At 44.9% G+C, this 14,470-nt stretch overlaps 1 protein-coding gene across 5 annotated transcripts in view; it reads right to left on the bottom strand.

Moving 5' to 3' along the window:
• The window catches only part of LOC121272605 (metastasis-associated protein MTA1-like), a 123,515-nt gene that overhangs the window by 52,007 nt on the left and 57,038 nt on the right, over window positions 1-14,470 (bottom strand). For 4 of the 5 annotated variants that reach the window (XM_041179268.1, XM_041179269.1, XM_041179270.1 and 1 more), the window contains exons 3-4: window positions 12,273-12,366; window positions 1,729-1,806 (exon numbers count right to left, since the gene is read on the bottom strand). In XM_041179268.1, coding sequence (XP_041035202.1) covers window positions 1,729-1,806; window positions 12,273-12,366 — 172 coding nt within the window. Of the gene's footprint in view, window positions 1-1,728; window positions 1,807-2,761; window positions 2,885-12,272; window positions 12,367-14,470 lie in introns of those variants that run through there. The other variant, XM_041179271.1, reaches the window with a different exon arrangement.

The raw sequence follows: 14,470 nt of genomic DNA, 5'->3' as shown, positions 1-14,470 counted from the left end.
CAGTTTTGAAGAACATTCATACTGGACTTGAAACATTAACTCTGTTTCTCTCTCCACAGATGCTGCCAGACCTGCTGAGTTTTTCCAACACTATTTCAGAGTTTCCACCTCCACAGTATTTTGCTTTTAATTTAACCAATCCATATCCCTTTGTAGCACTCTTGGTATCCCCCTCGCAGCTTACATTCCCACACACAGTCTCAATACCCTTATCTAAGACAGTTTTGAAAATTTCAATTGTCTCAGTATTCACAACCTTTTGCCGGAGAGTCCAGAATCCTGCTACACTTTGGATGAAAAGGGGCCTCCTGATTTCATTCCAAAATGGTCGGTGTTGATTTCCCCACCAGAGGACAGAATACCTCGTATGCATTTTACAAAAGCCTTCTAAGATTTTATGTTTCTCACTCAGACCACCCTTCAATCTTCTAAACTCAAAGGAACACAAACCAAGTTTATGTAACCTTCCTTATATTTTAATCCTTTCAACCCCAGTATTAGTTTGACAAATTTGCACTGAATTGAGTGCAGTACTTTCAATGGCCAGTCATGGCTCTGTACAACTGAAGCACAGTTCCTTCCTTTTGTATTCTAGCCTTCTTGAATTAGCCTTTTGGTTACTCGTTGCACCTGGCTATGAGCGTTTTTTGTGTGATCTGGGGACATGGACACGCAAATTCTCCTCCTTCATAGTTCCTGACTTCTCACCTTAATAAAAAATATTATAGTTTGCTTTTCTTGGCTCCAAAGAGGATATTTTATATTTCCCCAAGCTGAAGTTGATTTGCCAGTTTTTGTCAACTGTCATGTAGTTTCCTTCAATTCCAAACACTTTTATTTTTGTTATTAATGTAACTGCAACATCAGCAGTAACCACTGTAAATAACACTGATGGGAAAAATCTAGAGTTCACTATAGGGGCTCACTTGAAGAGCAGCTGAGAGTGGTGACACCCAAAACCTGTACCCAGCTATAGTCAGTACCTGGGGGAAAAGAAACACAGACTGCATTTATATAATGCAAAACATAAAAAACATCCCAAAATGCTTTACAAACTTTGTAGTGTGTATTATTTAGTTGTTGTCCTAAAAGGGAGAAAATTGAATCTTTAAGGCTGTGGCTCCAGCCTACAACATGCAAATTTTAGATCTTCAGTAAGCAACAAGACAGAACGATTCAATATATCCATCACTGGCTAAACTTCATCAGTAAAGGCAACATCATAACAGCATTAAGACTAGGAAACTATTAATTTACATTTTGATGAGGAAATATTTATACGTCCTGCCTTGAATTGCAGATTTAAAATGGCTAAACCTAGCAGCCAGTAAACATCAGTCTGTTTTGTACAAAGCATAGGCAAATGGAAACCACACAAAAGAGTCTATTAGATGGATTGGCAAGAAAAGTACGTAATAGCATACGACTGGCACAGTAACCAAAGATGTATAAGTGCTATCCATAGGAGCTGACAGCAGATCCATGGTGCAGGCCAACACGAAAGTGAAATGAATTCCATGCAACACCTTAGCCTTCAATAAGAATAGAATCACACAGAGTCAAAGTCCTTACATCACAGATTCATCCTGTCATTCCTGCAGCTGCAGTGTTATGGTCTGTCCTTTAAGTCCAAAGGGCAAGTTAAAATTCAGGAACACAACTTTGTCCTGGGGTTCTGATGGGATGCGGACTGTAGACAGAAGTGACCTGAGATGGCAATTTACTCACCAGTTTTAGGCAGTGTTTCTTGTGGAACATCTGGGACCTCAGTCGGTAGTGTAGGGTCACAATTATCCAGCTCTTGGCCTGCACAAATCACGAACAAATAACAAAAGATGAAACAGCTCATTTTCTCTCTTCTACTCAGGGGGAAAGCCCCGTCATGCATCTTACTATTATCTATCTAGGATTACTATGCTCCGGTTTGACAGCACAAGTCGGATATTCTCATCAATTACTGCAGCCCTTGTTTAACATCAATACAGTGGGCATGCCCTGCACCAAATCACGGAGTTCATCTATGCCGTTGACAAAGTACTGCTGACACACGAATCAACGTTAGAGGAAGCGGGTAGGACACTCACCAGCAACACTGACCTACTGGAATGCTACTTCTGGACCCATGCTTCTGCCCCAATCCACAAAGACAGTTCAGATGGAATGCCAACTGAACAATAATGCCATCAGAAAAGAAATCAACGTTTCTTCCGCAGAAACCGATTTACCCATGAGCACCACCCAAATAAGACAGGGCCCTCATCTGTTGGCCTCATCTCAGCGACACTTGGCAAATTGTATTAGGTTGAACCTGCTCTGAAACTCTCTTCATGGGGGAGCACAGCCAGAACACTTGGCACCGCAACAGTAGCCCTAGCCTACCCTGCTACAGAACACTGCTCTGCCTCTTGGTCCTGCAACATCCACACAAAGACCGTGCACATATAGCTAAACGCCACCATATAGGTGGTGTCAGAGGCACTTGGATGCGCTTCAACTGAGTGACTCCCAGCGCTGTCCCGCATTGACTGCCTGCCATTCACCACGATGCTGTGCTCATCCATGAAATGGAAAAAGAAATCATGAGCAACACCGAGTTTCCCATTGACAAAGGCTTGAAAACCCCACGAAGAAAGCACTCCAAACCACACTGAAAATTCTGGGAAACAGCAGCTAATAATATGCAGCTGATATCAATCCATAATCCAGATGGATGTAATCATGGGCAACATGCAGCACAAAGAACCAACACCCCATCACTGACCCAAAAGCAGTTGGCGTTGACCTCCTCTATGTCAGCAGACAGCACTCAGCCGAATCCACACACGGCAAGGACGATGTGGCTACCTGCTCCTTAAGCGAAAGATGAAGGACAACCCGAAATGTGATTATGACCATGAATCTCAGACCATGGAACACATCACATCAACGTGCCCACTAAAGTCTGTTGCAGGCGGAGCCTCATTTCTCCACTCAGCATCTCAGCAGGCCATCAAGTGGATAGTCAAACAAGACATTCCATTATAAACTTTCCCACTTTCTACAAAATAGCAGTACTGCAGCACAGCTCCCCCCCAAGAGAATTTGATGGAATTTTTTTTTTAGCACCATTTGGCACTGGTTCAACAACCAACTTAAAGAATTAAAGCTGAAATAAATTTAGGCAGGCTACAAGGATGGCCAACTGGGTAAAGGCCCCGATCGGCACTGTGCTGTTCAGAAGGCTGCAAAGTTTTCTGCTGCTTTCGACTGAATTGGGGAAAATAAAAGAAAAAGCAGATTAGCCTGGGCTGTTGCTCCTGATCAGTGCCCTGAAATGGTGAATGACATTGTGACACCCTTCAAGGTCCCTCAGCCTGCTGACACCAGGCTCACACAGGGCAAAGTGTTAGCTGAGTAAAGTGGCAGCTGCCAGTGCGACTCAGAAGAAGAGAGAAAACTGGGAGCATGCGTGAGGGAGACAAGTTACATTGCTGCTTGTAGAGAAAGAGAAACTTTTAAATGGGTCAAAATATCAAGTGATCTGGGTTTTGGGATTACCTAGGCCTCTTGTAGATGCAACTGTTGAACAAATACCATAGTAAGTAGCTTTGTGCTTTAGGCTAATCAGTGCTACAGTTACATTTGTGTACAATAAAGGGGCTCACTGTGGCAAAGCAGAAACTTCAAAGGCCCCTCCCCACACATTAGCACAGAGGAGCTCAGTGATGCACACTACTCTTTTATACACCCTCTCCTGGCATCAATCACTCAAAACAAACAAACAAAAGGCTTTCTTCTTGGAGAGGGAAAAAGTCCCCAACCACAAATGGTTAAGGTAGTTTGAAAGGCCTCTCTCTCTGTCTTTCAAGCAGCTCTTAATCCATCAGACACCAAAGCCTGTCCTCCAACACTGGCTGGCAATCCGCCAGGTCTTTCTCTGAAACTTGCGTGAGTTTTTGTCACGTGGTCTCTGTTCTTGTTCAGTTCCCATTGATTACACAGACAACGGAATAAGCTTCTCTGCTCCCTCTGAAGAACAGCAGCAGCTGCCTGTGGAGTCTCCAGGCAGCCATGTTGGTCAGACAGACCAAGCAGATGAAAGCCTCTGATTGATGCAGACACCAGCCAGCCCCATCCCTCCAAGATAGGAGAAGCTTTCACACATTAGTTTAGGAAAGGATGTGGCTAGAATTGGCACTACAGAGCTGTGACATCAACTACACGAGATGCCTAGTTAATGCACTACAAGAACTCCAACAGCATTTTATGAAAATGTTCTGCTAAGCAATGCTAGCACATTGGATATCGGATGCATAAACGTGAACAATTCATTGACTGAAACTGAACTCTTTCCCCACCAATTAAAGAGGCTGATGATGGCTGAAGCCAGTTTTACAATACAAAAACAGAATCACCTGGAAAAACTCAGCAGGTCTGGCAGCATCGGCGGAGAAGAAAAGAGTTGACGTTTCGAGTCCTCATGACCCTTCGACAGAACTTGAGTTCGAGTCCAAGAAAGAGTTGAAATATAAGCCGGTTTAAAGTGTGTGTGTGGGGGGCGGAGAGATAGAGAGACAGAGAGGTAGTGGGGGGGGGGGGGTGTGTGTGGTTGTAGGGACAAACAAGCAGTGATAGAAGCAGATCATCAAAAGATGTCAACGACAATAGTACAATAGAACACATAGGTGTTAAAGTTAAAGTTGGTGATATTATCTAAACGAATGTGCTAATTAAGAATGGATGGTAGGGCACTCAAGGTATAGCTCTAGTGGGGGTTTTTTTTTTATTTTTTTATAATGGAAATAGGTGGGAAAAGGAAAATCTTTATAATTTATTGGAAAAAAAAGGGAAGGGGGAAACAGAAAGGGGGTGGGGATGGGGGAGGGAGCTCACGACCTAAAGTTGTTGAATTCAATATTCAGTCCGGATGGCTGTAAAGTGCCTAGTCGGAAGATGAGGTGTTGTTCCTCCAGCTTGCGTTGGGCTTCACTGGAACAATGCAGCAAGCCAAGGACAGACATGTGGGCAAGAGAGCAGGGTGGAGTGTTAAAATGGCAAGCGACAGGGAGGTTTGGGTCATTCTTCCGGACAGACCGCAGGTGTTCTGCAAAGCGGTCGCCCAGTTTACGTTTGGTCTCTCCAATGTAGAGGAGACCACATTGGGAGCAACGAATGCAGTAGACTAAGTTGGGGGAAATGCAAGTGAAATGCTGCTTCACTTGAAAGGAGTGTTTGGGTCCTTGGACGGTGAGGAGAGAGGAAGTGAAGGGGCAGGTGTTGCATCTTTTGCGTGGGCATGGGGTGGTGCCATAGGAGGGGGTTGAGGAGTAGGGGGTGATGGAGGAGTGGACCAGGGTGTCCCGGAGGGATCGATCCCTACGGAATGCCGATAAGGGGGGGTGAAGGGAAGATGTGTTTGGTGGTGGCATCACGCTGGAGTTGGCGGAAATGGCGGAGGAAGATCCTTTGAATGCGGAGGCTGGTGGGGTGATAAGTGAGGACAAGGGGGACCCTATCATGTTTCTGGGAGGGAGGAGAAGGCGTGAGGGCAGATGCGCAGGAGATGGGCCGGACACGGTTGAGGGCCCTGTCAACGACCGTGGGTGGAAAACCTCGGTTAAGGAAGAAGGAGGACAGTTTTACAATGACTTTTCCCCGCCATATTTTTCTCCTTGGCTTTTTTCTCCCACACTTCTCAAGATACACCCCCCGGGCAGACTCCACACCTTCGCCAGCCACAGTCCCTCCTCTTGGAACACAGCCCCCGCATCCCTGCTCTCCCTCCGGCCACAGTCCTACCTTGCATACACATCCACCCCTTTCTTCCCAACCACTGCTCAACTGCATGGGACAGAACCAACACCCCCACCCCCCCGATCATCCCCCAAACAAGCTCACCAGCACACTCTGCCCTCACAGGGCATTCACATATCTTACTGCAGTGACAGCTACACAAAATGGCCAATATCAGTCCAGTACAACACTTCCTCTACTACTATGGGAAAGCTTCCAAGCTTTACTCAGTTATCTTTGAAAGTTCGTAATTTCTTTTATGCGCCACATATAGATATCAGCACAAATTGTGACTGTGATCTGCTGAAGGGTGGGCGTTCTCCTCATTTCTCCATGCTTTGTGGTCAGGAAAACACTGGGAGTATAAAATTGTAATACAGTATCAATGGCACACATTAGATCATTAATTTGGACAGAAACTGCAGGCCATTCCTGGCTAGAAGAGTTTACATCTCATCTTCGGCAATCTACATAGTGGCTAAAACACAAAAACATTCTAATGTGCATCAGAATTGGGGGTAAGTTACATTCCTGAGTGAAGTAAGCGAGTGTAGATGGGATAGAGAGAGAGAGAGAGAGAGAGAGAGAGAGAGGGAGAGCAGCATGATTGATAATCCACGACAGGAGGAAAAGGGGCACCCGGGGTGAGTCAGATGAAGAGCTGTTCCTTTTACTGCCCATCATCAAGGCCTTTGGGCTGCTACCCACAAATGGCAGGTACAAAGCTTCTCAGGCAGACCCACTGGTCTGGCTGGGGGAAGATCAGGAAGAGAGAAGGAGCAGTTTGGGAACAGATCAGGGGGAAAGAAGGAGCAGTCAGGGGACAGGGAGGGACTTCTTCAATGTCAGTCTTCTCCAACTCTCCAATCCTCTGATTGACAATGGCTTGGCAGAAATCCTCATTTTGGACAGCCCACTGGCAAGTAAGCAAACAGGAAATGGAAGTGGATGGGCTGGAACTGCCAAATTATTATTGCAACCCTGAACATGTGTTTATTGTGAGCGTAGGTGCACTGCTTCCCCCCTCCCCAGGAAGCTCCAACAATACCAGGACACCATACAAGGGGCAGAACCTCAGTGACAGGTCTCCACTCTCCCTTCCTTGGATCCAAAGTAACATTAATGCAAAGCAAATAGTGGGACATGTCAGTATTTCCTTGGTTCCAAAAAAGATTCCAGATTCAGCCTCTGGCCTGTGCGGATCTCAACTCGGGTGACAGAGAGGAGGGGCCAGCACAGTTATTCCCTGTACTCTTCCAGAAAACGAATTGAGGAAGGGGCTACTCTGGGAGCGGGCCTTTTTCCCTCCCAAGGCCGAACAACACAAAGCAGAGATAAAAACAAAAAACTGCAGATGCTGGAAATCCAAAACAAAACAGAATTACCTGGAAAAACTCAGCAGGTCTGGCAGCATCGGCGGAGAAGAAAAGAGTTGACGTTTCGAGTTTCGAAAGTACTTTACAGCTGATTAAGTATAGTCATCATTGTATTGTTGAAAAGGGGGCATTTAATATTTAATTTACACACAGCAAGCTCCCACAAATACAATGAACATACCATATGACCAGATATCGTGTTTTAAAGCTGGTGGTTGAGAGATATGTATTGGGCAGGCCACCGGGAAGGATTCTAATGTTCTCCTTTGAAGTGTCTACTCAAGAGGGTAGATGGGGCTTCAGTTTAATATCGCATCTGAAAGACTGCACCTCCACAGCCGAGATTACTTAATTAAGGCTCTGGAGTGGGGCTTAAACCGACTCTGATTCGTGGTCAAGAGTGTGTTCACTTCCATTAGAATGGAGGCTATGGTTTAACAGGGCTTATTCAATAAAAGCGTTCTTCAAAGATTCCAGAATCTTACAACATAGAGGGAAACGATTTGGCTCATTGTTCCTGCAGTCTGGCAGCTCTCAAACTGAAACAAATTGCTTTAAATGCTGCAAAACTGTTGAGTTATCCAAGGATTGAACACCAGTAAAAGTAGTCCCAAAACACATTTCATTTGATCCATCTGACCATGAGTGCAGTATAGTTGGAGAAGTAAAAAGGCAGGCATCAATTGACAACAGCAGCGGCGGCATTGTACAAATCTTAAATCTGTTCTAAGGACCACAACATACAGCCACTGGTCTGCAGCAAAAACTAGGGCCCAAGAGCACAGACAGCAGTAGAGTAATGGGCGGGGGGGTGGGTGGTGGGGGGGTTTGCTACACAGGGTTAAATCTGGCCCAAAACATGTAACCTTTCTTCTTAAAAAAAAAGTATGAAGATATGGGCAGTTGAAGAGTTTGTGTGCTTTCAGAGACAGGTCTGAGCAACAGTGCTTGACAGAAATTCAAGCTGATGAATCGCTGAATGTTTCACTCAACGGCATCCATTAACAATCATCATCATCTTTCATTTGTCAGTACAGCACAAAAGACAGTACAAAATGGTAGCTGGCAGGTAAACCTGCTGTTGTGTGGCTCCAGGGCAGGCATGGCATCAGGTGACCAAGCCAGGGCTCTGCCTCTGTACTAGCGAAGTGATTAAAGTGCTGGTAAGCAGACCGGACAGGAAACTCACTGGACGAGCCATTGTTAGAGGGACCCTGTACATAAACCTGGCAGACAAAGTATGCAGAGTATGGCAACAACGGTGCGCCACACACACCGCACACACACTCTCTCACTCTCTCTCTCCTCCCCTCTAGGGATGCCTTGACTCCCAGTTTAACTCTTCCCCATCCCTCTTTTACTGTCTCAAAACTTCCCAGAAACAATCTTCACCTCTGCAAGCAGGGCTGCTTACAAATACCTGACTTCATTTCGCCACTCATTCCCCTACTGCTCCACAACTGATCCCACTTCCAGGAGCTCCTTACATTAATACTCAAGGTTCAGCGACATTGCCTGCTACAGCTGATAGCATAAGGAAACAAACAATTTTACAACTGGCTCACATCATCCCATTTCCTTTGCCAAGTCTACATTATATTCAGCTGGTAAGAGAAACAGATACCACAAGTGGCCAGAACAGAGGGGGGCAGGTTTACTGCAGCTGAAGTACTACAGGTGGTGTCTGTAACCCCCGGAGGAAGTCTGATTGCTGCTTGGGGGCCCTGGTTCGAACATACTTGGAGTGCAGTGCTTAATTCTGGGTACCACACCTCAAGAAGGATATACTGGTCTTGGAGGGAGTACAGCATAGATTTACTAGGATGATACTCCGATTAAATTACAAGGAAAGATTACACAAACTAGGGTTGCATTCTTTGAGGCGATGGGGTAATTTGAATCATGGACAGGTACAGAACAAAAAGAGGCTACCTGGTCCATTGTGCTTGTGCTGGTTCTTTGAAAAAGCTATTCAATTAGTTCCATTCCCCTTCACACATTCACAATAGCCTTGCAAATCTTTCCCTGTTAAGTATCTATCCAATTCCCTTTTGAAAAATAGCATTAAACCTGCTTCCACCCTCCTTTCAGGCAGTGCATTCCAGGTGATAACTCATTGCATCAAATGATTTACCTCTCTATACTTCATTACCATACACAAAAAAAAATTCAAGAACTTACAACTTAGCTACAGAAATCACTTGTTAACCCTTTGCAACACCACCTCCCACCACCAAAGACTGTTAAATTAATTTGTGGTTAATTAAAGCTTGATTAGCTAGTGTGGTCGCTCAGTAATTGTCAGATGGGAATGATTTTAAGGAACTTTATCATGCACTCAAAGCAGGAAACACACACAAAAGGTTGTAGTACTTGGGAGCTCTTCCACAAATGGCAATTGATGCCGCTGAGTCAATTGTGAATTTTAAATTTGAGATGAATAGGTTTTTATTAACCAAAAGTATTAAGAGATGTGATCAAAAACAGAAATATGGAGTTAGATGACAGATCAACCATGATCTTATTCATTGGTGGAACAGGTTCAAAGGTCTATCCTTGTTCCTATGTTCCTATCTTTCCTGAATGTCCACATGCAGTCAGGTGTGGGTGGTATTTGCCTTGGCTGGAATGCCCTTCACTGTCCAACAGATGCCAACATGCAGCATTCAGGTGAAGAATTCACCTGAGTTCACTCAGGATTGTGCCAACTGAAGAACCAAAACCAGCAACAGAAAGCACCTTAAGGAGAGGCTGGGAGGAAAAAGCTAGGAGGTGGAAAGCCAGCAGAGGAGCGTATTGCTGCTGAAATACAAGCACTGTTTTCTAAACTAGATCCCATCAGCATCAAAGCAATGACAACTGAAGCAACCCCCACATTAGCACCGAATCCATCATCTTTATAGTGATGGAAGCATCTTGCAATGGCAGGAGTGCATGAAGCTATTCAAGCGTTTAGTCAAAATGCAGGAATTAAACAACATTAGGCCAAGATTAAAGGCAACAGCAGGCCTGTCAGCATCTGGAAAGAGAAGTGACTGCTTAGTGGTTTGGGTGGGGACAATTGGAAACATTAGCGATAAAAAACAAAAAAAACAAAAAACTGCGGATGCTGAAAATCCAAAACAAAAACAGAATTACCTGGAAAAACTCAGCAGGTCTGGCAGCATTGGCAGAGAAGAAAAGAGTTGACGTTTCAAGTCCTCATGACCCTTCAGCAGAACTTAGTGAATCTAAGGAGAGGTGAAACCCCTCTCCTTATATTCGCTCAGTTCTGTGGAAGAGTCATGAGGACTCGAAACGTCAACTCTTTTCTTCTCCGCCGATGCTGCCAGACCTGCTGAGTTTTTCCAGGTAATTCTGTTTTTGTTTTGGAAACATTAGCTTTTGTTCTAAATATTGAAGGAGTTGTTGCAGATAACCAGAATTCAAGAATGCTGATACCATGACCATCGCCTGCTCAATTCAGATTCCAAAGTCTGTGTTGTAAAGGTATCAGCCTTGCTTCAATGGTGGCACTCTCACCTATAAGTCACAATGTACTCAAAGTGCAATACAGAGGGAGTGCTGCCCTGTTGGTGGTGTTGTTTTTTGGAGGACATGATAAGCCAAGGCCCAGGTGCTACTCGCAAGTGGATGTAAAACATCCCATGACAGTTTTCAAAAGGTAAGTGACTTTTCCCCATATCCAATATTTATCCCTTAACTATCATCATGAAAGAGTTTTTCTGGTCATACCACATCATAATTTGTGAGACTGTACAGTGCATAAATTGGCTGCTGCATTTTAATATGTTACAACAGTGACTACACACAAAACTTATTGCTCTAGCTGTTGATTCCTTGGTCTGATCAAACCAAGCCTGCATTGCTGCAGACAAATGTATTCTAATTCCACTGTGCAAAAGCTACCACCTTAACAAATCAATACTCCACCTTATTCCCCTGGAGCCCAGTTTACCAATCTGGCTCAGCATGAACTAAATGAGGTATCTGTGAGCCAAATCATATGTAGCTGGTAGATTTGCTGACAATATTGGGTACACTTTAATGCAATGTATCATCAAGCCTTCAACTGCTAAGTGTCATATGTTTACCTAAAGAGACCAAGAGGCTAGGGCGGGGCGAGAGCGAGAGAGACCGCAAGAGGAGAGACCGACCCAGGGAGGGAGGGAGTGAGGGAGGGACAGAGAGAACCTGAGGGGGAGAGAGACAGACACAGGGAGGGAGGGGGGGGACAGAGAGACCCCCAGGGAGGGAGGGAGGGAGAGACTCAGGGAGGGAAGTAGGGAGGGAGGGACCCAGGACCCGGGGAGGGAGGAAGGGAGAGAGGGAGAGACCCAGGGAAGGAGGGAGGGAGAGACCAACCCAGGGTGGGAGAGATTTGTGGAGAGAGGAGGAAGGGAGGGAGAAGCAGGCAGGCGTTAGAGAGAGAAGAGAGAGAAGAGGCACCCAGTGAGTGATTGACGGGGAGGTAGGACAGAGATACACACATGTACAAAGTGTGAAAGGACAGGACAGTATAGTTAGATTACCAAGACAAGCCCCTTCACCGTTACTAAACATCATTCATATTAAAGATAACTGTTCACTATAAGTCACTTTATTTGAAGAGAATTGTTAACCAGCAAGCACATTGCTTGCTTCAATGGAAAAACACCCCAGCTTTTTACTGCCTGGAAAAATGCTATCAGCCTTGCCCCATTGCCCAGCTCAGATGCCTCTGCTATTCTCTCTCTAGAAGTAGAATAGTCCCTTTTTCACAAACCTCCACAGTGACCTAATGGCGAGAGTGGGCATTCAGCACATGGATTTGCATGGTAAAGCTCTAGCTCATCTCTCAATTGCACATTGCCAAACACCAGTATACTAACTGCATCACAAAAGTGTCCAATTCCAAGCTTTAAGTCTCAAAACTACCCACTCAACATCCCAGTCACATTTTACTGGATTTGTTTCAACAACGGTGGCACTAGCTCCAGCATTTACTCAGGTCATCACTTCTATCTACGGGCCAGTGAGATGAAACAAACAGTTAGTTTGGGAAAAAAAATCATTGCCCCTTTCCTTAGTTAGAATAAAGGCAGGACACACGCGAGCATTAAAGAAGCCAGCAAAAAAACTTACTTGCATGTTTGTCTGCCAATCCGATAAGGGTGCTGGGTATATCTCTCCTTCTGTAGAAGCAAACCACTTTTGCTTCAACATTGCCATTTGCAGTCTGTAATTGGTGAAAACAGACAAGACGTTGATTATTCACAGTGTACTTATTCCATTCAAAACCAGCAGAAAGCATGTGGACAGCAACCTCCACAATACAGAGGTCACACAGGGTCTGAATATATCAATGTTTCACACATAGAATTCAAAGCTCAAGTACCCATCATTTATTCCCACTGACTTCTCAACTTCTTTAACCATCCCAATCTGAAAAGGTTTACCTTCGTCTATCTTTACCTTAGTGCAGGCATTGTTGTCACTGGACTAGTTAGCAAGATGGGCACTGATGTGCAAGAAATGGAACCATTCTTTGTCCAAAGGTTAGCAATTCATCTCTTCAAATCATTGCCACCAATGCCAGATTCGTACCCACCAGTGCTACACTCAGCTGTACGGTTCCAGTCACAGTCCAGTCTGGACAGACAGAACAAGGCTTGGTGCTGCTTACAATTCAAGAAAGCACAGTCAGCATTACCCCATCACTGAAATCTCACTGGCACTGGGGAGGAGGTGAGCAGCAGAACCACTGAATTATTCTTCGACAATTTTCTTTAACCAATGAAGGAGTGGGGGGATTAAAAGTTGAGATATTCAAGGAGAGAGCAGAATATGTGGGAAAGAGCAGATTCAAATCCTTAGTATCAGAAATCAAACAAAATATGGCTCAAGACTCTGGCAGTGTGTGTCCACCTCCATCAGCACCATGAATAAAGAGATTGCAATGGTATGAGGCAACATCCAAATGGATCGGAAAATAAGAAAACATGAACCAGCTTTAACCATTGTGGTATCCTATTTGAACCCGAGCTGAGCTCCCTGGTCCAAACCGTCTCCAGCACAAGGGATGCCAACGCCCATCTCCATAACATCACTCACCACTGCCTCCACTGGCATCCGGACTGCAGAGTGGGGGAGCTGTGGATAACAAGACCATCCCAAGAAAACACATCTGCAGAAGACACCGCCACCTCAAATCTCTCCGGCTCAGAGTCATTGGGCTGGAGCGGGAGATGGAGAGACTACGACACAGAAGGGAGTGGGAGCTATTTCTGGACAGTTTCATCCAAAATATAGTCACACCGCAGGGGAAAACACAGGTTCAGGAAAGGGAGGGATTGAGAAGAGGTTAAGGAGGAGGTCCCACAGACAATGTACTCTCTACCTCTGAGGACAAGAAGAAAGACTGCAGGGAGGATAGTCACAATGCAGACCATGGCTCAGAAGGCTGACCAGAGTGGGGAAGAGCAAAATAGGAGTGTGGTAGTAATAGGGAACTCCATAATTAGGGGGATAGATAGCATCCTCTGCAGCCAAGAGCGACAATCCTGAAGGGTATGCTGCCTACCTGTTGGCAGGGCAAAGGGTTATCTCACGGCAGCTGGACAGAAAGCTAGAAAGGGAGGCGGCAAATCCAGTTATCATGGTTCATGTTGAAACAAAACGACATAGCTGGAACAGGAAGGAGCTCCTGATGAACTAGTATGAGTTAAGCACTAACTTTAAAAGCAGGACATCATGGGGAATAAATCTCTGGATTTTTGCCTAAACCATATGCAAATTGGTACAAGAGCAGAAAGATCAGTAGAATTAACATGTGGTTAAAGGGCTGGTGTGGGAAAGAGAGGGTTCCTTTCCATGAGACCAGTTCTCGGACAAGATGGAGCTGTGCCAATAGGACTGGTTCCACCTGAACCAGGATGGGACCAGAGTTCTAGCAGAAAAGGTAAATAGGGAGGTGGAAAAGGCTTTAAACTAGTAAGGTGAAGAATCTACAATAAATGTCAGCAGCCTAAATGTAAAAAGGGCAGGAGAACATAGGAAAGAATAAAGTGAGGACAACAGATGGCATGGGAATAAATAGGCATACAAAACAGGAATCTAAAAGAATAGCTAAACATAAAGCGAGAGAAAATCCTATTAAAATGCATTAAAATGTCTGCACACTCTGTGCAGAGTGTCCATAATAAAACAGGAGAGCTGGAGGCACCCATGCGTTGGGAGGAACTAGGCTTAATAGGGGTTACTGAGACATGGCTACAGAAAAATCAGCTCTAGAAATTAAACATTGCAGGGTGCAATGTATTTATAAAAGATAAGAGAAGAAA

This window comes from Carcharodon carcharias, chromosome 34, assembly GCF_017639515.1.
Source record: "Carcharodon carcharias isolate sCarCar2 chromosome 34, sCarCar2.pri, whole genome shotgun sequence".
NCBI lineage: Eukaryota > Metazoa > Chordata > Chondrichthyes > Lamniformes > Lamnidae > Carcharodon > Carcharodon carcharias.
This window is presented reverse-complemented; position numbering and strand designations above follow the sequence as displayed.